At 40.3% G+C, this 23,766-nt stretch overlaps 1 protein-coding gene across 1 annotated transcript; it reads right to left on the bottom strand.

The window, feature by feature from the left end:
* Positions 1 to 2,252: 2,252 nt before the first annotated feature.
* LOC307250767 (NACHT, LRR and PYD domains-containing protein 3-like) lies at positions 2,253 to 22,678 on the bottom strand. The gene is made up of 16 exons (XM_080027944.1): positions 22,607 to 22,678; positions 21,340 to 21,425; positions 20,576 to 20,669; positions 20,388 to 20,438; positions 20,131 to 20,235; positions 18,898 to 19,002; positions 17,532 to 17,610; positions 17,173 to 17,374; positions 16,025 to 16,770; positions 12,226 to 13,262; positions 11,618 to 11,788; positions 9,743 to 9,913; positions 7,965 to 8,135; positions 7,471 to 7,644; positions 5,083 to 5,129; positions 2,253 to 4,982 (listed from the first exon to the last, which is right to left on the bottom strand). Exons 3-16 carry the CDS (start codon positions 20,635 to 20,637, stop codon positions 4,447 to 4,449), a joined length of 3,657 nt encoding a protein of 1,218 aa, XP_079884070.1. The 5' UTR covers positions 20,638 to 20,669; positions 21,340 to 21,425; positions 22,607 to 22,678; the 3' UTR covers positions 2,253 to 4,446.
* Positions 22,679 to 23,766: the final 1,088 nt, after the last annotated feature.

Raw genomic sequence — 23,766 nt, 5'->3', positions numbered from 1 at the left:
TTTTACATAATTGCACAAATGACTGCGATTGCGATTTAATGTAAATAAATGTGCGCGCATGTGTCTCTAAACGCTCCAACTGCTCCTCTCGTCTTTTTGGTAGCGCCCCTCGTCTCTCTGACATGCAGCGTGTGTGTGGTGTCTGTGTGTGTGTGTGTGCAGCAGCATTACGTCCGAGTCTAAGCTGAACTGTGGCGCAAAACAAACCCCCCCCCCCCCCCCCCCCCCCACACACCCAGTCTATCAACACATGAGACATCGCAGAGAAAAGTCAAATGAATGCATGAGAGTGAAGGGCCAAGCACATTAAGTTTAAAGACACTGCTACTGTCTTTGCACTTTGGAGGAATGCATTTATTTTCATGGGGGAAAAAGGTTTTTTTTTATTACATTTTTTAAACCATCATTTTTATTATTTTGAAAACAGTATGCCTATAGGCTACTAGCCTACAAGCTTTATTTTATATATTTTCAATGATTCTTAATGTGTACATGTTTTGAATTGAGATATATGGGTTTCAAAACCTGTAAAGTAACGTTTAAAGTAACTTGTAATCTAACTTAGTTACTTTTAACATCAAGCAATCAGTAAAGTAACTAAGTTACTATTTTAAGGAGTAACTAGTAATCAGTAATCGGATTACTTTTTCAAAGTAACTGTGGCAACACTGCCCGCGAGTAGCAACAAGCCTCACCACCGGAGAAACACAGCAGCCTGCAACCAGTTCTACGCGTTACAATGATGGATGAGGTAAGTTATGTTGCACCGTTTAGTTAGTCTCCGGTCTCAATGGGATTTACATTATAAATTAAAGGTATTAGTTTGTTTTAGTTTGACCAACGTTAGGATTCAGAACAGTTAGTTGAGCTTTTTCTTCTTCTGTTAAATGTGGAACACGCTCGGTAATGCACAGAAACGTCACATTTGGATTTTTGCGGGAAAATCCGACCCGGTTGATTTCTAATCAAAATAAATGTAGTAGATGTTATAGGCAACATAGACAGTCGAGGAATGTTTTATTTTCCATGTTAGATTGCTTCCTATTCCCCCATAGAAAAATACAGTGCTGCTAGAACGTATGTGAACCTCTTGATAAACACACACCTCTTATTTCATATATATAAAAAAAACTGGTATTGATAAAGATGAATTAATAATGGTTAAACTAAATAAAAGTCCAAAAGTCTCAAGAGGTTCACATACTTTCAAGCAGCACTGTATAATGTATATTGTTTCGCAAAATGTTTTTATTTTATATATTAATGTTATATATATGAATTGTTAAGAACATTTTATATATTGGACTTTTAAAGTAACAAGTCGAACGGTTAATGGATGTTTATAATGAAAGTGTATTTCCTCCCTTGACATCTTATTAATGTATTACATTAAAAACCTTAAGACCGTGGAATAAAGCAAACTGTCCGCTCACACCCTCACACTATGATACTTCTGCAGGTTTGCTGTTTGGGTGTTTTGACCCTGAAACTTCTACAAGTGCCACTGTGGAGTCAGCACTGAAATCCAACTCCTCAGCTGATAATACAGCAGGTGAGTTTTCAGTGTGTTTACTAAAGATACTGATTATTGTAGACAATACTGCGATGTGATAGCCTATAATAGATTCATAATGGTTATTGATTTGCCTTGTTTTTTTTTTAAATACAGAGGCAGGTTATTGATAGTGTTGGAATATGTATTTCTCAATTTAAAACGTAAAAATATGGCAGCTTTTGATCATTCAAAAATTGTAGGCCTACACCAGCATGCTGTTTTCAAAATAACTTAAGTTTATATAATAAATACAAGGATTTTTCCCCTTAAAAATAAATAAATGCATTTCTCCAAAGGTCAAAGTAACAGTAACAGTGTGGCACTTACTGAAACTATCCTGGGCCATCATTCTCGTGCATTCATCATGCTTTAGCTATATCGTTATATCCATGCACAAGCACACATCGCGCTTGCTAGTAGATTAATTGTGCAGCACCATTTCTTTTGAAGGGCGAAATGGTCGGTCGGTAGTCAAGGTGGGGGGGCTAGCGTTATTAAGGCCTTAGCCATAAAGCGCTGGGGGAAACACTGGAATCTCTGGGTCTTATCACAGCCTGATGTTGAACCTCTTTCAAGTGAAGAAGCAAAAACGATTGGTGAGAGTTCTGCCTTTCAGTAGATCAAAAGATCTGCTTATTTTTATTCAGCAAGCTTTGCAAAAGTATACAACTTATTCAAACAAGAGTAAATGATTCAAAAGAGTAGGAAAAAAATCAAATGGTCTGGAGAGCTTAGAAAGCTTAACATTACATTAGCCTACTCTTTTGGCAATTAGGAGCAAGCTGCAAAATATGAAGAAATTTCTGATCCAGAACCTCACACCAAGGTCGGTAATGCACAACAAACTGCATGGTATAACCCGTCCACTTGATATTCAAACTTTTAAAAAAAAAAATTAAAAAGCGATTGATGTTTACAGTATACATTGTACATAGTATATTAAATTGTATAGACAGATATATAGATGGCCTGTATTTATAACATAACAAGGGAAGTGAAATAATTGCCATAATTATTGAGCTGTGGAGAAGGGGTAGGATTAAATAAGTTTATACTTCTTCCTACTCCTTTTCAGGCATATCAATGCTGGTTCATCGAATATATGTTGTAATATGCTTTGCATTTTTTAAATTTGTGAACTCATTTGAAAAGAAAAGTGATCTTTTCTCCCTCCTTCCCCCCTTCCCCCTCAGCCTCAGGCAACAGACAAGCAAACAAACAAACATCAACTTCATGAAAAACATAAATGATAATAATGATGTCAAAAGAAATGGTAAATAATAATAATATTAAAATAAGTATATACAGCTCAGTGACTCATTTGACTGCAAGCCACAGTGGTGTTTTATATGTACAAAACTGGTGGAGACACAAACCACTTAGGCTCATTTTTAACACTTCAACTAATAGCGCTATGCATTGCTCTGAAGGTGAGCCCCTGCATATGGCGGCCATATGGCGGCCATTTGAGCGTTTAAAAAATAGCAACTTTCAAAAGCTTGTTACTTAATATCTTGCCTCCTAGATTACCTTGAATCATGATTCTAGTTGTTAAACATACATTTTTGGGGGTAGGGAATCCAATGATGCCAACTAGAAATTGTTAGAGTTCATCAATGGCACACATTTAGTTCACTATCTTGGATTTTTAATCTGCATAACAGAAGATTATATGCTTATCTCCGTATCCTGATATCTAAGGGCGCACTCACACTAAGTTTGCCTGTTCCGTGGTGCAGGAAGATTGAAGCAGGTGAAGTTTTTACTTGCACAGCAAAAGCAAGGGTTCGATCTAGACGCCACACAAGCACAAGTGTGGCATCATGATTGAGACAAAGACTGAACAGTTGTACATGAGATTATATGCATGAACATGGTGTGTGCGCACACACCATGTTTGGGTGTCCTAACCTAAACAGAAGCAGATGTTTACGATTCGTATAGTGTCCAAGAAAGAATGTGGAGAAGTGTATACTCCTCTCTCCAGGATGTAATAACTCATACAGCAACAACACGCCTCGGTAGAAGAGGGTAGCTCTCGTGAACCCCCCACCACTGAAGACAAGCTTAAAGTTACTAGAACAAAGGTCACAAGCATGAGAAGATGTAATGTAATTCATTAACTACTATAATACTATAATGAAACAAAGTTTCGTTGACAGTATGTTTTCTAATAGTCTAATACATGACCAATGGCCTTTCTGTACTATTTCGATAGTAGTATGTACTATGGGAAATATGTCTGATTATTGAGCAGTCAGAATAAAGGCTCAGCTCACTTTGCGTCACAACAGAGCTCACTCTGACACTCCATTCGTTTCCTGCAGAACCATGGCCTCAGATTTAGAGCTGCTGATCCTCATCCGAACCGCTTCACACTCGGCTGTGAACCGATCCAGTCACAGACCGATGATGTCAAAAGAACAACATCATCTGCAAAATGCAGCGATGAGATCCCCAGAACACCGAACTGCAGCCCCTACCCACCATGATACACCTTGATATCCTGTCCATAATTATTAAGTTTTTTTTTCCAAATCCAAGTTGGCTGCCATATTGGCTTATTTGAAAATGTATGTATGCAGGGAGAGCAGGCCTGAACACATCCAGACTGACTCACACTAAGGAAATAACTCAAACAGCACTGAAAGGATTATGAAAAAAAATATACACATTAATGTCGCTTTTGAGTACTATCTATTACATTTAAAATACATATCGGAAAGACCAATAGTTTGTCGATTTCGGGCATGACCAAAATATATGGACATATTATCATGTTTCATAATATATTGTTATTACAGATGAACCATTTCAATCAATGAACTGATCCATTTGTTACAAAAACCTGAAAGATTTCTGTCACTGTGATCCTGCTCAGACTCTCCCTCCTACAGACGACACAGAGACACTGAGGAACCACTCCAGACCCCAAACCCAAACCCAGGATACAGAGGTTCAGTGAATGTGGTGTTGAAGGTGTGGAGGTGGATCAGTGAGTCAGAGGAGACTCTGTAGAAGGACAGAGAGCCAGCAGGACAGTCCACATACACTGCTACTCTGTGAGAGACAGAGGAGGAGGGGATGAGTGTTTCTCTGTTATTGTGACAGACAGAGTAACCATGACGATCGGAGCATCTCAGTCTCCAGGACTGATCATTCGCTCCAAACACACAGTCTTTACTCTCTCCTTTCCTGCTGATTCCTCTGTAACTTACTGATATATTAACCCATGCGCTCCACTCGACCTCCCAGTAACGGCGACCAGACAGACCATTACTACACAGCAGCTGAGGATAGACGTCAAATCTCTCTGGATGATCAGAATATGGCTGCTTCCCTTTCGCCCATGTCACCTCCCTGTTGTTGTCAGACAGTTTGAGTTCTCTGTTTACTGTGTTTGTGTCCAGTGTGAGTTCACAGGAATCTGATGGAGAGAAAAAGACATAACACAGCAGCAGTTATTAATCAATCATCTGTTCATTGATTGACAGTTTGATGATTATGAACATTCTAAACACACTTACACTTCCTCAGACCTGGTGTCAGCCATTGGACTCCAGCAGGCTCCACCCTGAAAGGAGAGGGAGGGGGGGGGAGTCAGACCAGCATGTACTCTATCAGCATGCACACATGGACATTATATTAACTTGTTGCTCTTTTCCACTGGCACTTATGGCCGTGTAGAGTCAAACAAAATTGACCTAAACTGGAGACGGGGCTTGCTGTGTTGATGTCACTGAGTGATGAGGAATCAGCGTCATTATTCAGTGACGTGTTAATATCTTCAGCGGCTCTGCCAGATATAACACTGGAAGTTTTTTTTGTAAAACTGAGTTTGGCTTTTAACTGAACTAATTTGTTGACTTTTATTATGTCTTCCATTACATGTTTTACTATTCTTTACCTAGATATGTAATTTAACTATTATGATTATGATCATAATTATTAATTTACTTATCTCTTTTGCTTTAAATGTTTTTATCATTTATTTAGTTTGTTTTTTACTTATTTATTTTTAATAAACTATTAGTCTTAGTCTTCTTAACTGCTTAATACTTTTATTTGTATTTATTTTTACTTCTATCCTTTGATTATTTTATCTATTTTTCAGCATTATTTATTTATTATTTTCCAAATGCACTGAGTTAGTCCTCTGGTGTTTACTCAGTTCAGGTTTATTTCTCTATTGACCCATGATTTTACTAATTGTTTTAGTTTGTTCACATTTATCTAGTTCTGTTTAAGTGTTTTTATTTTATTTCTGAAAGTTATTAGTCGCTCTGTCTGAGTGTGAGGGTGCCATCTATTGTTCTTGTTGATTTTATTCTATAAAGCACTTTTAAAATTTTAAAGCAAACTCTACGTATAATACATTGTGTCATTAAAGCATTTCAGACGTAGTCATTTTAAACTAACTATAACTATGAACAGCAAAAAAGGGCAGTGCTGCTTTTAGGGCTGTCGCGATAACCGCACAGATGAAATACTGCAATATTTTCAAGCCAATCGCAGAGCATGGGCGGTCACCGCAACAACCGCACGTGACATCCATGGACCTGTTATAAAAAGTGACGAACCCCCGTTTTTCAAAACTCATATTTGGAAAAAAGATTTGAAGACCAGATCTTGTTTTTAAAAGGAAATTAATTTTATTTATTAAAATCATATACGAACATTTGATAAAACACTTTCCTTCATTGCAAATGAACAGTAGGCCTAGTGCAAATAGACCGAACTCTGATGTGTTTACTACAGACTTTATTCCTCTGCCCCGCTGTGATCGCTCTCGCTGTCATCTCTCTATGCTCTGGTTCGGTCATCCTCGCTGCTGTCCTCGGCATCTGAGATGCAACTTTTATTTAATGCTCATAGTTAATCACATAGCCTAGTGCTGAAACGAAAGCTATCAACGCCGTGGTTTAAGGCTGAAATGATGACCGGGGCACGTTACAGTTGTCGTTTGGAAGGCTTCCGCGATCTCCGTTAGTTTCAGTTTACAGCCGATCACAACGACCGCATTGACAGCGTTTAAATAAAGCCTCTTATTCTTATTATCATTAGGGCTTTGATGCAAATGATGAAATCTGAACATTACGGCGGCTGTGGTGTGGGTAAAAGGAAAAGCGCAGTTGGCAATCTGATCTCTCCTTACTGCCACAGTAAAAGTCGATCGCACAGCCGATTCCTGCCTCTGACACGTTGACTCGCAACATAATAATTTGAGGCTTTGCATTGGCTTTTGCGATGTCCCGTGCCTCTTGTTTTCTCTCCACACAAAGTGTTCTCTCTCCCATTGCACACACGCATGCCCCGGCCGCTTCTGAGAGCACAGACAGTGTTGGTTCCAAAGGATAAAAAAATAGAATAAACACAACTGAAGCTATGTAAAGTGCTTTGAGTGCGAGAAATGCGCTGTATATATTAAATATAGCCTACTATTATTATTATTAAGCTGAATGGGGAAAAATTGGGACCAATACAGTACAAACAAGTTGGCTTAATAAATATAGACCTATAATTAGGCCTAAAAAAGGGGTGGAGCAATTATATCGCATACCGCACAGTTTAGCCACCCTAACTCACCGCACGGGGTATTCCTTCATCGCGACAGCCCTAGCTGCTTTTATACGTTATCAACTCAAGGCAAAGTATGATTTTATATTTTAATTTAACAGTCGTGCAACAGTTAATTTAGTGGTCATATTCATTCACACACATAAGTACCAGAGGGCGGTGCATCATCAGTTGAATGCACACCAACAACCGGTTCACCTTGGTGTAATGAAAATTCAAACCTCTGCCGTGCTGAGCTGAGGGGCCAAGTCAAAACCATGTTTATGGAAAAACTATGAGCCAGAGAAACTGTCTCCAGCTCTTCCTCCTCTATCAGACTGACAGCAGCCTCTTCATACCTGAGAGTGTCCAGTCTCCAGAGGGGACCGTCCCGTCCAGCTGACAGTAGCTCCACTCCTGAGGCTCCTGGATGGTTATAGCTCAGGTCCAGCTCTCTCAGATGGGAGGGGTTGGAGCTCAGAGTTGAGGCCAGAGAAGCACAGCCTTTCTCTGTGATCAGACAACCTGACAGACTACACACACACACACACACACACACACACACACACACACAGGAACCATCTATGATGTTATGGTGATTTTTTTTTAAGTTTTTTAGTCTTTGTACGTTTTGGTCTAGATAGATTACTTTAGAGTCCTTCAACAATAAATACGATAAAGTTATGAAAAATAAGACCTGATGGTAATTAACTCTTTGTGTCAAGATTTAACTGCAAAAGTTAAATTAAAGATCCTAATTAAATTATCATAGCTGATCAAATCCTACACAGGTTAAATAGTTATAAATCGAATGTTAAATTGTCATCAGTTGAACTAATGCACGAAGCCTGACCTGAGAGTTTCCAGTTTACAGTGTGGACTCTTCAGTGCAGCAGACAGATGCTTCACTCCTGAATCCTGCAGGTCGTTGTTACTCAGGTCCAGCTCTCTCAGACTAGAGGAGGAGCTGAGAACTGAGGACAGAGCTTCACAGCTTCTCTCTGAGAAGTTACAGCCACTCAGCCTGGAGAGACAACAGAAAGGTAAATAGTAATACATTGTTTATTTTTTTAAGTTCAAACATGTAAGGGATAATGTATAGCGAACGGGTCACTCGCGAGAAATAAAGACAGACAAGGTGAAGCAGGAGCCTGACGCGCAGCAACAGGAGACTAGCCCCCCTAGACTCTGCTTCAGCTGACTGAAGGCTTCGGCTCAGCTGTTAGCCACAGAGCTAATGTTATGCACAAGATTCAAGATTCGCACTGTACAAACAGTAAATTAAATTGGCCAATATGTTTAACAACAGCTCCACCGAGCTAGCTAAGCATTATCCCCCGAAACCTGGAGAGACAACAGTAATACATTGTTTATTTTTTATGGGTTAAAGATTGCATAGACGAAATAATGAACAAGAGGGAGTTTAAATCATGTTTGTTAGTATGTCGAGTCTGGACTTTCGAAGATTCTATAGGGGAAGGTGGGGTGATTTGTGCAACTTTTTACTCAAAGTGATTTTAAAGTGAGGCCTTGACAGTTAAGTCTCCAACTCAAATATGTACATATATTTCAGGATGTTGTGCATCCCTGGCAATAAAAACTTTGGATCTGGAATAAACTGTTTAAGAAATATAGCTTTCGGAAAAAAAGTTGTCTTGTGGGGTGATTTGTGCGTCATTGTGTCACAATGACAAAGTCACCATCATCATCTTTCTGGCCATCTGAACTCTCATCAGTGGTGTCGTTAAGTGGAATTGAGATGTCACTCTCTTCTGAGCTACTGTAGACAATCACTTTCTTTTGGTGACCAGCGTATACAGCCATGCCACTGGCACAACTCTCAGAAATGTACTTTGCACTAGTTGCTCCGTGCTTGTGGAACCAACTGCCACCTGACAAATGTGATTCCCCCTACATTACTGCCTTTAAATCAAGGCTCAAAACCCATATGTACACCCTGGTGTTTCCTCCCCATTAACCTCTGCACTACTTACTTACCTCTGCACTACTATCTGTGTTTATGTGGATGTATGGGCTTTACGTCTTTTATTTTGGTTATTGTTATTTTACCTTCATTGTTTACCTACTGAATGCACTATGTACAGCACTTTGGACAGTGCAAACTGTCATAAATGTGCTTTTATAAATACATTTTACTTACTTACTTACTTATAACTCACCCAGGCCCTTGCGCACAAATCACCCCATCCCCAGAATTTTGGATAATAGGCATGATGCAGCAATTTAGGGTTGACATTGTGCTAACTATATAGACTCAAAGTGTAGCATACCAAAGCACTAAAACATGTGTCAAATGTTTTCAAACGTGTCTATAATTGTTCAAACACAATAATCAAAAAACCTTGATCATGGAAATTTTACTTTGAAAACACAGTTTTTTTAGCTTAAATGAAAAATTCTATTTTCTTTTCTTTGAATTTCAATATATTTCCAGGAGAAATTCCTAAACCCTGATGAGAGGCTGTTAAATGTAATGGAGACAAATTGTAACTTAATCCGACCTGAGAGAAGTTAAATTAAAGAGCTTTTGATAAATCATTGTTGTAGACAAAGTTTAAAAGGTTAACTTGATGTTAAATGGTTATCAGTTGAATTGGTTGATAATCTGACCTGAGAGTGTCCAGTTTACAGCGTGGATTCTGCAGTGCAGTAGACAGATGCTTCACTCCTGAATCCTGCAGGTCGTTGTTACTCAGGTCCAGCTCTCTCAGACTAGAGGAGGAGCTGAGAACTGAGGACAGAGCTTCACAGCTTCTCTCTGAGAGGTTACAGCCACTCAGTCTGGAGAGACAACAGAAAGGGAAAGAGTAATACATTGTTTATTTTTTTAGGTGAAAGATCGCGGGAAGAAATAAAGAACAAGAGAGAGTGAAAAACATATTTGTTAGTAGGGGAGAACGGGGTAATCTGAGCCACTTTTTACAGTTGCCCCCCTCTAAGCGAGCTAAAATGATTTATCACTCAAATGTACACATTTCCCATTAATTCAGGGTGTTTCCTAGAAATGGGCATTAGCAGAATTTTTTCAAGACAAAGGGCAGTGAAAATATGATTGTTTTAAAAAAAGTTGTCATGTGGCTCACTTAACCCCAGCTGTGGGGTAAACTGAGACGGACCAGAAACATTAAGGGGGTAAAGTGAACCACTTACTTTTTCCACTCTGAAACTACCATAACAACAGATATTGTAACAGTTAGAATCCTGAAAGCTAGCCACACATTCCAGAACTAATGTCTGACTAGCAAAAGAATGATGGGGTTTGGTCAGTAAAGCAAAGCACATTTTCTAAACAATTGAAAGTAACTCTGAACAAAATCAAATACACATATTACAACATATTATAATTCAAAAGGTTTTAATAAGATTCAAATGAAAGATAGAAACAGTTAGATTAGAATACAGTCTAGGGGTCAGAACACAGGACCCTTAGAGCCAGCTTGTGTCTGGGGTTCAAAGCATAGGAAAATCAGAACCAGCGAGAACAGTCTGGGACTCAGAACACAGGAGAAGACCCAACTGGATTATAACATCAGCCTGTCATACTCTACAACTAGGCCTACTCTACATTCCAGCCCTGAAGGTTACATGGAAAGATGAGAAGGTGCTCTTTCCGTGTGGTTGCCCCAGGTCGTCTTCCTGGTGTATTTCCTTGGCATGATGGCTTTTCTACAATGTGTATGACATTAAAATAAAACATATGTTATGTAATATTACATTAAAATATGTTTAAGACTAAACTTAACTTGTGCCTCATGGTGGGGGAAAGTGAGACAGTGGCTCACTTTCCCCCACAGCATTTGGCTCACTTTCCCCCACCACCACAATTTGAGAAAAAACTACCTCTCTTAGCATTTCAGGCTAATCTTTAGCTAATATCATCACATGGTTTTTATATGTTGGTAATTCATCAACACGTATGATAGAAGTTTTTCTACATGAATACATTTGCTTTGGTACAACAGTTGATTAAGTTGACAGCAAGAAAATTTACTTTTACATGCAAAATACCTATTTTGGTGAAAAAAACATGCTTACCACAGCACCATGAGGTCCTCTCTTTCAGGGCCAAGGGGAAATGAGAGGGGCTTGAAAACATATATCTCACATGACCAACATTTTTTTCCGTTGCCTAGATACAGGGGGTGGCTCACATTACCTGATGCCTCAGATTCCCCCGTTCTCCCCTATGTTGATTCTGGACTTTTGACGATTGTATATACCGTATTTATAATCAGTTTCCAGAATCTTTTTTTTTATTCATGCATACCAAACAAAATCCGTTTATCAGCCTTTTTATATATATATATTTTAAATATATATAATTTTCTGCTATAGGCTACAATGTGTGAATCCTAACAATAACTAAATACACAGTAAAATTCTATTTTTCTGTTCTTTGAATTTTGAAATATTTCCAGGATGAATTCATAAACCCTGATGAGAGGCTGTTAAATGTAATGGAGACAAACTGCAACTTAATCTGACCTGAGTGTTTCCAGTTTACAGTGTGGACTCTGCAGTGCAGCAGACAGATGCTCCACTCCTGAATCCTGCAGGTCGTTGTTACTCAGGTCCAGCTCTCTCAGACTAGAGGAGGAGCTGAGAACTGAGGACAGAGCTTCACAGCTTCTCTCTGAGAGGTTACAGCCACTCAGCCTGGAGAGACAACAGAAAGGTAAATAGTTATACATTGTTTATTTTTTAGGTTAAAATATCTAATACTAATATCCATGATGGAATGTTAAGTAAGAGCCTTTGGTTATGCAATTATCAACTATAAGCACTAATTTGTGCCGTTTTATTCTAAACATAGTGGAGACATAACATTAAATCATGACTGAACCAGTGAATAAATATATGGAATGATAATATGTCCCAGGATTTCAATTCTCTCAGCTAGAGTCTATATTTCCTTTTATACATTCGGAGTATATATTAATTCAGAATGTGTTAATGCAATTGTTCTTGTTTTTCTCTATTTTGGGAATCTAAATTAGAACAAAATACATACAGCAACTCAGATTGAAGAGACAACGGTTATCTTTGTTTTTTAGTTGAAAATGGCAGAGTATTGATGGATATATCCTACGTACAGAGCTTTGTTGGAGGCTTTGACGACTGGCAGCAGCCTCAGAAGAACCTCCTTTGAAGCAGAGTATTTCTTCAGGTCAAACACGTCCAGATCTTCTCCTGATGACAGTAAGATGAAGCCCAGAGCTGACCACTGAGCAGGAGACAGTTTATCTGTGGAGAGACGTCCTGAACTCAGGGACTGTTGGATCTCCTCCACTAGAGAACGATCATTCAGTTCATTCAGACAGTGGAACAGATTGATGCTTCTCTCTGCAGACGGAGTCTCCTCGATCTTCTTCTTGATGTACTGGACTGTTTTCTGATTGGTCTGTGAGCTACTTCCTCTCTGTGTCAGCAGACCTCTGAGGAGCTTCTGATTGGTCGGCAGTGAAAGACCCAGGAGGAAGCGGAGGAACAAGTCCAGGTGTCCATTTGGACTCTGTAAGGCCTTGTCCACAGCACTCTGGTAGAAGTGTGTCTCTGCAGATTCCTGGGAGGTTGTTTGTTTTTCTGACATCAGATTGACTCCAAAGTTGATGAATGTCAGATGGACATGAAGAGCAGCCAGAAACTCCTGCACGCTCAGATGGATGAAGCAGAACACCTTGTCCTGGTACGGTCCACTCTCCTCTTTAAAGATCTGTGTGAACACTCCTGAATACACTGAGGCTGCTCTGATATCGATGCCACACTCTGTCAGGTCTGATTCATAGAAGATCAGGTTTCCTTTCTGCAGCTGCTCAAAAGCCAGTTTTCCCAGAGACTCGATCATCTTCCTGGTCTCTGGACTCCAGTGTGGATCTGTCGCAGCTCCTCCATCATACTTGATGTTCTTCAGTTTGGCCTGAACCACCAGGAAGTGGATGTACATCTCAGTCAGGGTGTTGGGCAACTCTCCTGCCTCTCCGGTCTTAAACACATCCTCCAGGACTGTAGCAGTGATCCAGCAGAAGATTGGGATGTGGCACATGATGTGGAGGCTTCGTGATGCCTTGATGTGGGAGATGATTCTTTTGGCCTGCTCCTCATCTCTGAATCTCTTCCTGAAGTACTCCTCCTACAAAAAGTTCAAAGTACCTTATTTGTCATTGCTACAAGAACAGTGAGACATCAGAGCATTTCTAGGAAAATAGCTAATTATAATTGATAATGAATAATAATTTGCACAAAAAATATATAGAAATAGAAATAACATTCAATATATAACTTGAGCGTAATATTTTTATTTCTTTTTTATTCACATAAATCCTGTGCTGTAGTAGAGGCCCTAGGTAAGATTTGTATGAACTTCATTTAGTAAAGAATATCTCAGCTGTTATAGACTAATACAGTCCCCTCCAATAGTATTGGAACGGTGAGAGCAATTCCTTTATTTTTGCTGTAGACTGGAAACATTTGGGTTTGACAACAAAAGATTAATATGAGATAATAGATCAACATTTCAGCTTTAATTTCCAGGTATTTACATCTGGATCTGATACACAATTGAGAAAATATAATTGTTTGTAAAGGAACACCACATTTTTAATTGAGCAAAAGTATTGGAAGAGATAGAATTAAAATAAATTAAAGTGAATAAAACGTAATATTTTGTCGCAAATCCTTTGCTTGCTATAACCGCATCAAGCCTGTGACCCATTGACATCACCAAACTTTTGCATTCTTCTTTTGTGATGCTTTTTCAGGCTTTTACCGCAGCCTCATTCAGTTGCTGGTTGTGTTAGGGGGTAACTCTCTTAAGTCTCCTCTTTGGCAGGTAAAATGCATGCTCTATAGGGTTTAAATCTGGAGATTGACTTGACCAGTCTAAAACCTTCCACTTCTTGCCCCTGATTAGCTCCTTTATTGTGTTTTGGGTCATTATCTTGCTGCATGTTGAAGGACCTTCCAATCAGTTTGGTTGCATCTTTCCTTAAATTGGCAGAACAAATGTTTCTGTAGACTTCAGAGTTCATTTAGCTGTTGCCATCATGTGTTACATCATCAATGAAGAATAATGAGCCCGTCCCAGAAGAAGCCATGCAAGCCCAAGCCATGACATTGCCTCCACGTGTTTCACAGACTAGCTTGTATGTTTGGGATCATGAGAAGATCCTTTCTTTCTTCAAACTTTAGCCTTTCCATCACTTTGGTAAAGGTGCATCTTGACAACAACACAGTAACACATGATGGCAACAGCAAAATGAAGAAGTCTACTGAAACATTATGTCTGCCAATTTAAAGAAATATGCAACCAAACTGATTGGAAGATGCTCCATCATGCAGCAAGATAATGATCTGAAAAAACTGCAAAAACAACAAAGGAGGTCATCAGGGGCAAGAAACGGAAAGTTGTGGACTGGCCAAGTCAATCTCCAGACTTAAACCCTATAGAGCATGCATTTTACCTACTAAAGAGGAGACCGAAGGGAGTAACCCCCCAAAACAAACAGCAACTGAATGAGGCTGCGGTGAAAGCCTGGAAAAACATCACAAAAGAAGAATGCAAAAAGTTTTGTGATGTCAATGGGTCACAGGCTTGATGCAGTTATTGCAAGCGAAGGATTTGCAACAAAATATGAAGTCTTATTCACTTAAATTATTTTAAGTCTATCTGTTCCAATACTTTTGCTCACCTAGAAATGTGGTGTTCCTTTACAAAAAATGCTATCCTCTCAGTTGTGTATCAGATCCAGATGTAAATACCTGGAAATGAAAACTGAAATGTTAGTCTATTGTCTCATATTCATATTTTGGTGTCAAACCCAAATGTTTCCAGTCTACAGCAAAAATAAAGGAATTGGCCTCACTGTTCCAATACTATTGGAGGGGACTGTTTGACCCCATTGAACAACATGGGATGTGTGCCAAAATCTCTACCAGGGAAGAAAGTCCTGAAAGAGACCACAACAGGTGACACACGTATCACACCACATGTTGAATGGGACTTTTGTCCTTTATAGATATCCTCATACATTTCTACCAGATTAATCTTCATATCAAGAGAAATAATTTTTGTATTACACTTAGTCTAAAAGATTTAATAAACTATGCAAATCAGGCAATATCTCATTCAATATGCGTATACGGTATGTAATAGGGTGACTGTTTTTAGCCATTTTCTTTATATCAAATCAGAATGCTTACACTTTTTTATGTCCATGGTCATTGTGAACATTGTGATCCCCTCAGAAAATCTGTAGCTTAAAGGGTATGCATATTAAATGAGATATTGCCTAATTTGCATATTTTATTAAATTGTTTAGACAAAGTGTAATACAAGTAAGTATTTCTCTTAATATGAAGATTAATCTGGTAGAAATGTATGAGGATATCTATAAAGGGCAAAAAAGTCCAATTCACCATGTAGTGTGATACTACATCCCATGTTGTTCAATGGGGTGATATCAATCTATAACAGTTGAGATATTCTGCTATGTTCTCACCCTTTTACTTGTTGAATCCTCTGCAGCAGCTTCCTACAGCAGTGGTCATGGAGACGCAAAACAACAATACGCTTCTGAATGGCTCATTTTACTTAAAAAAAAAAAATTTGTTTGATCCAACACTTACTAGCTAAGAATACAAGTGCAGCTAATCAGACGGATGGTCACGGTGTGAGCAAATGCAAATATTTTCATCCATTTGATTAACAAACCAGATTCACTGATAACAGTGTTGATAAAAAAGGTTGTGAAATCCAAAATAGGATTTTAAACATGCAGTGAAAAAAATCACCATTAACTATGTTAATTCAGAGATAAATCACAAATATAGATACCATTCAGATAAAAGTGCAACATGAAGTGCATATGGCGCTTCTGATGTAGATGCGGTTACCTTCTGTGGGTCAGTGAACCCTCTGACCTCTGTCACCATGCCAACACAGTCAGGAGGGATCTGATTGGCTGCTGCAGGTCGTGTGGTTATCCAGAGGCGAGCAGAGGGAAGCAGTTTCCCCCTGATGAGGTTTGTCAGCAGCACATCCACTGAGGTGGACTCTGTCACATCAGTCAGGATCTCAGTGTTGTGGAAGTCCAGAGGAAGTCGACACTCATCCAGACCGTCAAAGATGAACACAACCTGGAACTCTTCAAAGCTGCAGATTCCTGCTGCTTTGGTTTCACTGAAGAAGTGATGAACAAGTTCCACCAAGCTGAACTTTTTCTCTTTCAGCACATTCAGCTCTCTGAACGTGAATGGAAATGTGAACTGTATGTCCTGGTTGGTCTTGTCTTCAGCCCAGTCCAGAGTGAACTTCTGTGTTAAGACTGTTTTCCCAATGCCAGCCACTCCCTTTGTCATCACTGTTCTGCTTGGTTCATCTCTTCCAGGTGAGGCTTTAAAGATGTCTTCTTGTCTGATTTTTGTTTCTTGTCTGTGTGGTTTCCTGGATGCTGTTTCAATCTGTCTGACCTCATGTTCATCATTGACCTCTCCAGTCCCTCCCTCTGTGATGTAGAGCTCTGTGTAGATCTGATTCAGAAGGGTTTGGTTTCCTGCTTTAGCGATCCCCTCAAACACACACTGGAACTTCTTCTGTAGGTTAGACTTGAGTTCACGCTGACAAACTCCAGAAGTACTTCCTGAATGAATCCACAAGAGATAAGATCAATGAGTCAAGAGAAAATGTTTCAACAACATCAATTTGAGTTTTCCTTAAACAGTCTAATTTTTCCTCTGATGATCACAAATTACATCTAACAGCAAACGAGACCATCAGTGCAAAGAAGGCTATTTGTATATAGTTTTTCGTAACGCCTTTGTCATGGGTCCCTCAACCTGGAACTATAGCTGGCATAGTGAAAAACACTACCGCTTTTGTCAAAGGAATGCAAGAATGCACAAAAACTGAGGAGGCCCTCGGGACACCTTTTAAGGAAACCTCAACTTAAGAAAACGCAACACTACCAATCATGTCCACTAAACGGTAGCATCTGCAAAGGGATCTGCACAACTACATTGAACCTTTAGAGAAATCCTCTTACTGCTCCACAGTAGTTCAGCCAGCTCCTTCTGCTTCATCCTCTTCAGGAAGTCCAGTGTGATCTTCAGAAATGCCTCTCTGTTGCTGCTCTGCTCCTCATCCTCACTCTGACCCTCTAAGCATTCTGGGTAATCTGGACTCAGAAGCTTCTGCATCTTCTTCAGCTCGTTCTTCACAAACGTGACGATGTTTTCCTCCAGCAGCTGGAACAGAATATTATATGAACGACACGATCAAACTAAAATCATGAATCAAACATCAGATCCATGTTGGACAGACTGACAGTCCACTGGTCTGAACAGTTAAACATGGAGGTTGTTGTGAACAGAACAGATGGAAAGTAGTTGTTCATGTACAGACCCTGAATGTGGAGTCTAGGTGTGTTTGATGCTGCTGGTCAGACCGCCCACTGGGAACATCTGAGATCTCCTGGTCGACTCTGTGGAGAAACCATAAAGAATTAACTCAAATTGCATTTGGAGTGGGGCGCTCCCGTTGTTTAGTGGGTTGCTTGTCATGATCCCGCTTGGGCCCCTTGGCCTTGTGTGTGTTTTCCCTTTCACCCTTGTCTTTGTGCTGAGCTAATTGCAGGGGTGGAGCCAGGTGTGCTGGAGTCAATTACATACATTCACAGCTGCCTTCAATCATCATCAACTGCTCTACATATACCCGGGCCTACCTTCCAGACACTGCCAGATTGTAGCTTCTGTTTTCACACAGTTAGTTCTCTCTCTTGCTCACCTGTTTACAGCTCCGCTTTTTTGCACTTTTTCCTGGCTAACCCCTGTTTCCTCTGCACAGTTCTCCCGGCCTGACTCCAGCCACCAGCTCCAGCCCTCGCTCACCAGCACTACTCCCCGGACCCCTCCTGCCTGCCTGCTCTAGCCTGCTCCCACTCAGCCCCCTGGACTTGCCCCGTTGCTCTCTCCCTGGACCCCCATGCCAGCCAGTTTTCCTTCCCGGATCATGGTCCTAACACCCTGCTGGTTTCTCCTCAAATAAACCTTCTTTTACTTATACTGTCTCCGCGCCTGTGTCCTCCAGACCCAACCGTTACATTGCTCTGACCATTGGGGCTCAGTCCTTGTTGCATAGGACCCAGGTTCTCTTCGTGTCATCCCCCTCTCTCTCAACATTTGCACTCTGTCTCTTTAATAAAAGGTGAAAAATACCTTAAAAAATATCTTGAAAAATCAAATAAAAATCACATCTGGAGTTAAGGATACCCTCAGCCTCCAGGGGTCTGCAGAACAGACCTCTTCAGAAACAGTAAGAGAGAAATCCAAAGTGAGAGTGGACCGCCTTGAGAAGTTGAGTTGTTCAGCCTTTCGGTCGAGTTCCACCAGGAGGTGTTTTGTGCCCCAAACGTAGCTGGTTAAGGTTAGGATCCAAAGCTTCACATAGTAAGTCTTATTCACCCATTCACACACACACACATACACACACACTCATCCAGCAATAGCAGCAGTTACCACACAGAGTGCTAGCTAACTATCGGGAGGCATTAGGGGTTCAGTGTGGACATGTGGCGGGGAGACGGGGGATCGAACCACCGATCAGTGTCAGTGTCTGGTTGTATCAGACTGGTTGTACTGGGCAGCTCCCACTGTGGATGTGTTTGACTGTGTGAGTGTGAGGCAGAGTACTTCTGGAAACATTAGTGCTCACAGATCTTCCACAGAAGGTTTAAAAACTGGAGATCTCACTGAGTCTTTTAAATCCTTACCTTGGATCAACAGACGGACGTCCATCTTTGAAGAATATAGGATGTTCCATGGAATCATGACTCTTCATGGACCAACAGCTGGGCTCTGGTGATTCCAGCTTCCTCCTGATAGAAACACAGGAAACAGTAAATCATCTAAAATGTAAAAGGTGCAGGAAAAGAGGACAGGAGAGAAGGACTTTAGTATTTGGCTGCAACACTGGCTCTGAGCTTTTTCACGGCATGGTGTATAATACACAACGGCACACAACACTGGATGAGTGTAGCGCGGGCGCACATACACACGATTGGAAACTACGTTCGGGCCAGTATGTTACATGTACATAGCACAGCTTGCAGACTGTGGTAAACTCACCAGGACGCAAAGTACTTCCACATCTGAATCCTTCTGCTGATTGTGAAAAGTCAGGACATTGTCCCAAAGTTCGTCACATTAAATGGACTGCACTTGTGTAGCCCTTTTCTTAAAAGCGATTCACATAATTTGTCTTATTCACCCATTCACGCACGCACACACACACACAAACACACACACACACACACACACACACACACACACACACACACTCACTCATCCAGCAATAGCAGCAGTTACCACACAGGGTGCTAGCTAACTATTTGGAGACATTAGGGGTTCAGTGTCTCTTTGCCCAGGGACATGTGGCAGGAGGCGGGGATCCAACCCTAACCCCTGGAACACACATCCTGCGTCTACCTTTGGAGCGAGTCTGCGTCTGTTACTGCTGCCTCTCTCGCGCTGTTTTAGGACACACATGAAACGTCTCAACTGCTGCAGCGCTGCCTCTAAAAGCCCTGTCTTTTCTACATAGAGTTTTCATAGATAATTCCAATATTAAGTTGTTTCATGCCATTAATGATGCATATGATTTATATTGAGTTTCGACAGTAATCCTAATGCTTGGCTGCCCTTTTTTTCCCCCCTTCACATTTTCGCCTGTGGGAAGTTTTGTTTTTAAAGGGACACAAAAAGTCAGACGCAGTAGAGGTATCATGGTTGTTCCAGGGGTTAGATCAGTGGGCGACCGCTCTACCTACTATAACACATCTTCCAGTGTCTGGTTGTATCAGACTGGTTGTACTGGGCAGCTCCCACTGTGGATGTGTTTGACTGTGTGAGTGTGAGGCAGAGTACTTCTGGAAACATTAGTGATCACAGAATTTCCATAGAAGGTTTAAAAACTGGAGATCTCACTGAGTGTTTTAAATCCTTACCTTTGATCAACAGACGGACGTCCATCTTTGAAGAATATAGGATGTTCCATAGAATCATCACTCTTCATGGACCAACAGCTGGGCTCTGGTGTTTCCAGCTTCCTCCTGATAGAAACAGAGGAAACAGTGATTAATCTGCACTGCACCCAGAACTGAGCAGCTTTCACATGTGAGAATATAAATGAACCATGCTGAAAACAAACAAACAGTTAAAACATTAATAATAATAACTAATATCAAATAATTAATCTATTGACCAGAAACTCTTTATGTCCGGAAAGCTGGGTCCAGGTCCAGGAGAGTCTGGTCTGTTGAACACAACACACACACACACACACACACACACACACACACACACACACACACACACACACAAAGAGCTTTGAGAGTGAATAATGACGGTGCAGTGATTTGAGTCATGGACAGTTAGAGATCCTCATGTCACCTCTGAGCTTTGGTCTGGCCGCCATGTTCCCCTCCCTCCTCTGTGTCCTCACTCTGATCCATAGCAGAGCCCACACCTTCACACACACTTTCACCTGCAGAGAAAACACATCAACATCAACTGAAATACTCTTTTCTATTACTACTCCTGTAAACTTTACAGATATAGTAATAGAAAGGTATTAAAATAAGTAGTAACAGTTCCCTCATGCCTACCGTTTTTTTTAAACAAGAAAATTTACTAAAATCATCAATAGAACAGTGGCAGTCTGTCCGTTTTGCCCGTCAACACAACATTTTGGGGGGCTGCAGGGGATGTGTTCCCCTCATTATTAGAAGAGATATTTTTATTGGGTCCGGTCCTTGAGTGCAACTGATTTTCATTATATGTTCTGTACAATGACAATAAAGATTGTAATTTAATCTCAATTCGTCCACCTCAAAAAAAATACAAAGACAACCCCCTGTTAAAAGTAACAGTTCATCATCAGCTGTTGAACTTCTATTATCAGGCCACTAGATGGAGCCATGAAGCTGCAGTGAAGTGAATTGTGTATGTGTTTCAACATGGGAGGGGGGGGTTTGTGTGTGTGTGTGTGTGTGTGTGTGTGTGTGTGTGTGTGTGTGTGCGTGCGTGCGTGCGTGCGTGTGTGTGTGTGTGTGTGTGTGTGTGAAGGAAGGAAGGAGCTATAGCTGAAATTCAGCTGTGTTGATCTGTTTACAGGTTGAGCTACCCAGCAGTATGTAAAGTAGTTTGTATTCTACCTGTGTGAGCCACGTCACTATCAGATCATTTCAAACGTCCTCTGTGTTCATACAGCTGACCTCCAGCAGATGGCACCACCTGGTTTCTACAGAGAAACAGAACATGAAGAGTGAAGTACAGCAGGCCTGTATGTACAACAATCAATATTTACTTATTGAAACAACTAGTTATTCAATGTTTTGTGTCTTATTTGATTTGCGACTCAGACTATAAAGCATCAGGGTCTCTCTCTCTCTTTCTCTCTCTCTCTCCCTCTCTCTCTCTCTCCAACAAGGGAAGTTGCATGTGGCACTTTGTAGGTTTATTAGAAGCTAATGTACTATCATGATTCTTGTTGTTCTGAGTTTGTATCTTTATGGTTGAATGCACTTAATGGAATTTGTGTTTGGATAAAAGTGTCGGCTAAACAAAACAAAACATAATGTAATGTAAACAACAAGGATAGGGGCCACTCACTGCCCCTGTACTTGTTGAGCCTGTTAAACTTGTTAAGCAACAATAGGTAAGAAACAGAGTGAGTGAGTGAGTGTGTGTGTGTGTGTGTGTGTGTGTGTGTGTGTGTGTGTGTGTGTGTGTGTGTGTGTGTGTGTGTGTGTGTGTGTGTGTGTGTGTGTGTGTGTGTGTGTGTGTGTGTGTGCACGCTAGAGAGAGAGAGAGAGTGTATGTGTGTGTGTGTGCTCTTTCTTAATGTTTTGCCGCTGCCCCATAGAGAGTCTATAGTAGAACAAGTATAACACTGCAGTAAATGTTCTAACAGCACTGTCAGATTATAGCACTGCATCAACACAATGATTAGTACTAATAATAACATTACAGGGTTTCTCTGAGAAAAGTTGTTGTACAAGGAATTTTTAGCACAGCTTTTCCAAACATCCTACTTTTATTTTGGATGATAACACAATTTTACTTTGCACACAGAAACAAAATTACTTCACAAAACCCAAAAACTACCAGGGTCTAAATGATTTATATCCTGATATTAACAGTTGACGACTGACTTCCTTAAATTTTGCTTGGTGGGGGGTCAAGTTAGGCGCCATGTATTAGACTAGGGCGGGAATCCCCGTATCACATTAACACAACATGGAGGATCTTTTTAACAGCTATGTCATCTCCTTTGTTTATAGTTTCGTGTGAAACTTTGAGTAATGAGTTTGGACACATTCCGCATCTTTTCTGTTTCTACTGGAACTAGATTTACACTTAAAATAATAAAATATATGATCATAATTATTATTAAAAATTATACCATAGTCGATATCTTACCTTCAGCTGGTGCTTTAGCGGAGAAAATTAGCTGCGACACAACGTTCAGTCAGAAGTGAAAGTATTCAAAATAATCTGATGTAATAATCTAAGTTTCAACTGTACCTGAAGCAGGTAAAGAGGGCGGTGCTCTGCCCTGACACGCAGGGAGAATCGGAGATGTTTCTGGCCCGGAGCCACCTGACAGTCTCAAACCCTGCTGCCTCATGCACTCTTCCTTCGGGATTTTCAAAAAGTAAAGCCTTCTTTTAACAGCATGGTTTCAATGGACAGTATAGAGTCTAGTTTGCAAAACGAAAAAGAGATAAAGAAGTAAAGAGCTTCAAACCAGGAATCTACAATATAAAACCTCCTCTTCATCCCTCACTTTTATTTCTTCTTTTCCCTCTTTTCCTTCACTTATTTATTCATTTCTTATATGATTAAAGAAAACATTTCCTCAGAAAAATTTTTTTTGTCGTTACACTCATAGCTCCAAAGAAAAACCTATTGTTCTAGTTGGGTTTACCAGCTTGAATCTTATCTACTGTCTGATCAGGACATTCAAATATCTCTTTATCATTCATCCAAGCGAATCCATCATCTTGTTCAGTGAATTGGAAACAGAAACTAAGACAAACTGTGTGTGAGTGTGTGTGTGAGTGAGTGAGTGAGTGAGAGAGAGAGAGAGAGAGAGAGAGGGAGAGGGAGTAAGGTCTCCTTACAGAGGCAATGTGCCAGACTCAAAATTTCAGTTGATTAAAATTTAAAAATAACTAAACGTGAAAAGTTGAGGTTAAGTTTGTCTTAGTTTCTGTTTCCAATTCACTGAACAAGATGATGGATTCGCTTGGATGAATGAAAAAGAGATATTTGAAGGTCCTGATCAGACAGTAGATAAGATTCCCAGGTAAGCCCAACTAGAACAGCAGGTTTTACTTTGGAGCTATGAGTGTAACGACAAAAAAAAAAAATTCTGATGAAATGTTTTGTGCGGGTGAGCTGCAGGGCTTATGTACATGTATAGTGTTTGAAGTATGTTGTGCAATGCTAAGTATGATGTACAAGGCTAAGGAAGGGGGGGGGGGGGCACCACAAAGCATCACAATTCAGAATCCCCCAAAGCATTACAATTCAGGATCGGTTTGAATAGTGTGTAAGTTACACATACAGTATTACAG

Source organism: Ammodytes marinus, assembly GCF_949987685.1.
Source record: "Ammodytes marinus genome assembly, chromosome: 5".
In the NCBI taxonomy this organism is placed as follows: domain Eukaryota; kingdom Metazoa; phylum Chordata; class Actinopteri; order Uranoscopiformes; family Ammodytidae; genus Ammodytes; species Ammodytes marinus.
The sequence above is the reverse complement of the archived record's forward strand: the minus strand, read 5'-3'. Positions and strand labels throughout refer to the sequence as shown.

What these genes read in the sequence shown, in the direction of transcription:
- LOC307250767 (XM_080027944.1), bottom strand. Translation starts at nt 20,637, where the DNA reads ATGGATCAGAGTGAGGACACAGAGGAGGGAGGGGAACATGGCGGCCAG. An exon ending in GGCTGAACTACTGTGGAGCA is followed by an intron (nt 16,771 to 17,172) that starts GTAAGAGGATTT and finishes GGATTCATTCAG; the next exon opens with GAAGTACTTCTGGAGTTTGT. An exon ending in GACACCAGGTCTGAGGAAGT is followed by an intron (nt 4,983 to 5,082) that starts GTAAGTGTGTTT and finishes TCTCTCCATCAG; the next exon opens with ATTCCTGTGAACTCACACTG.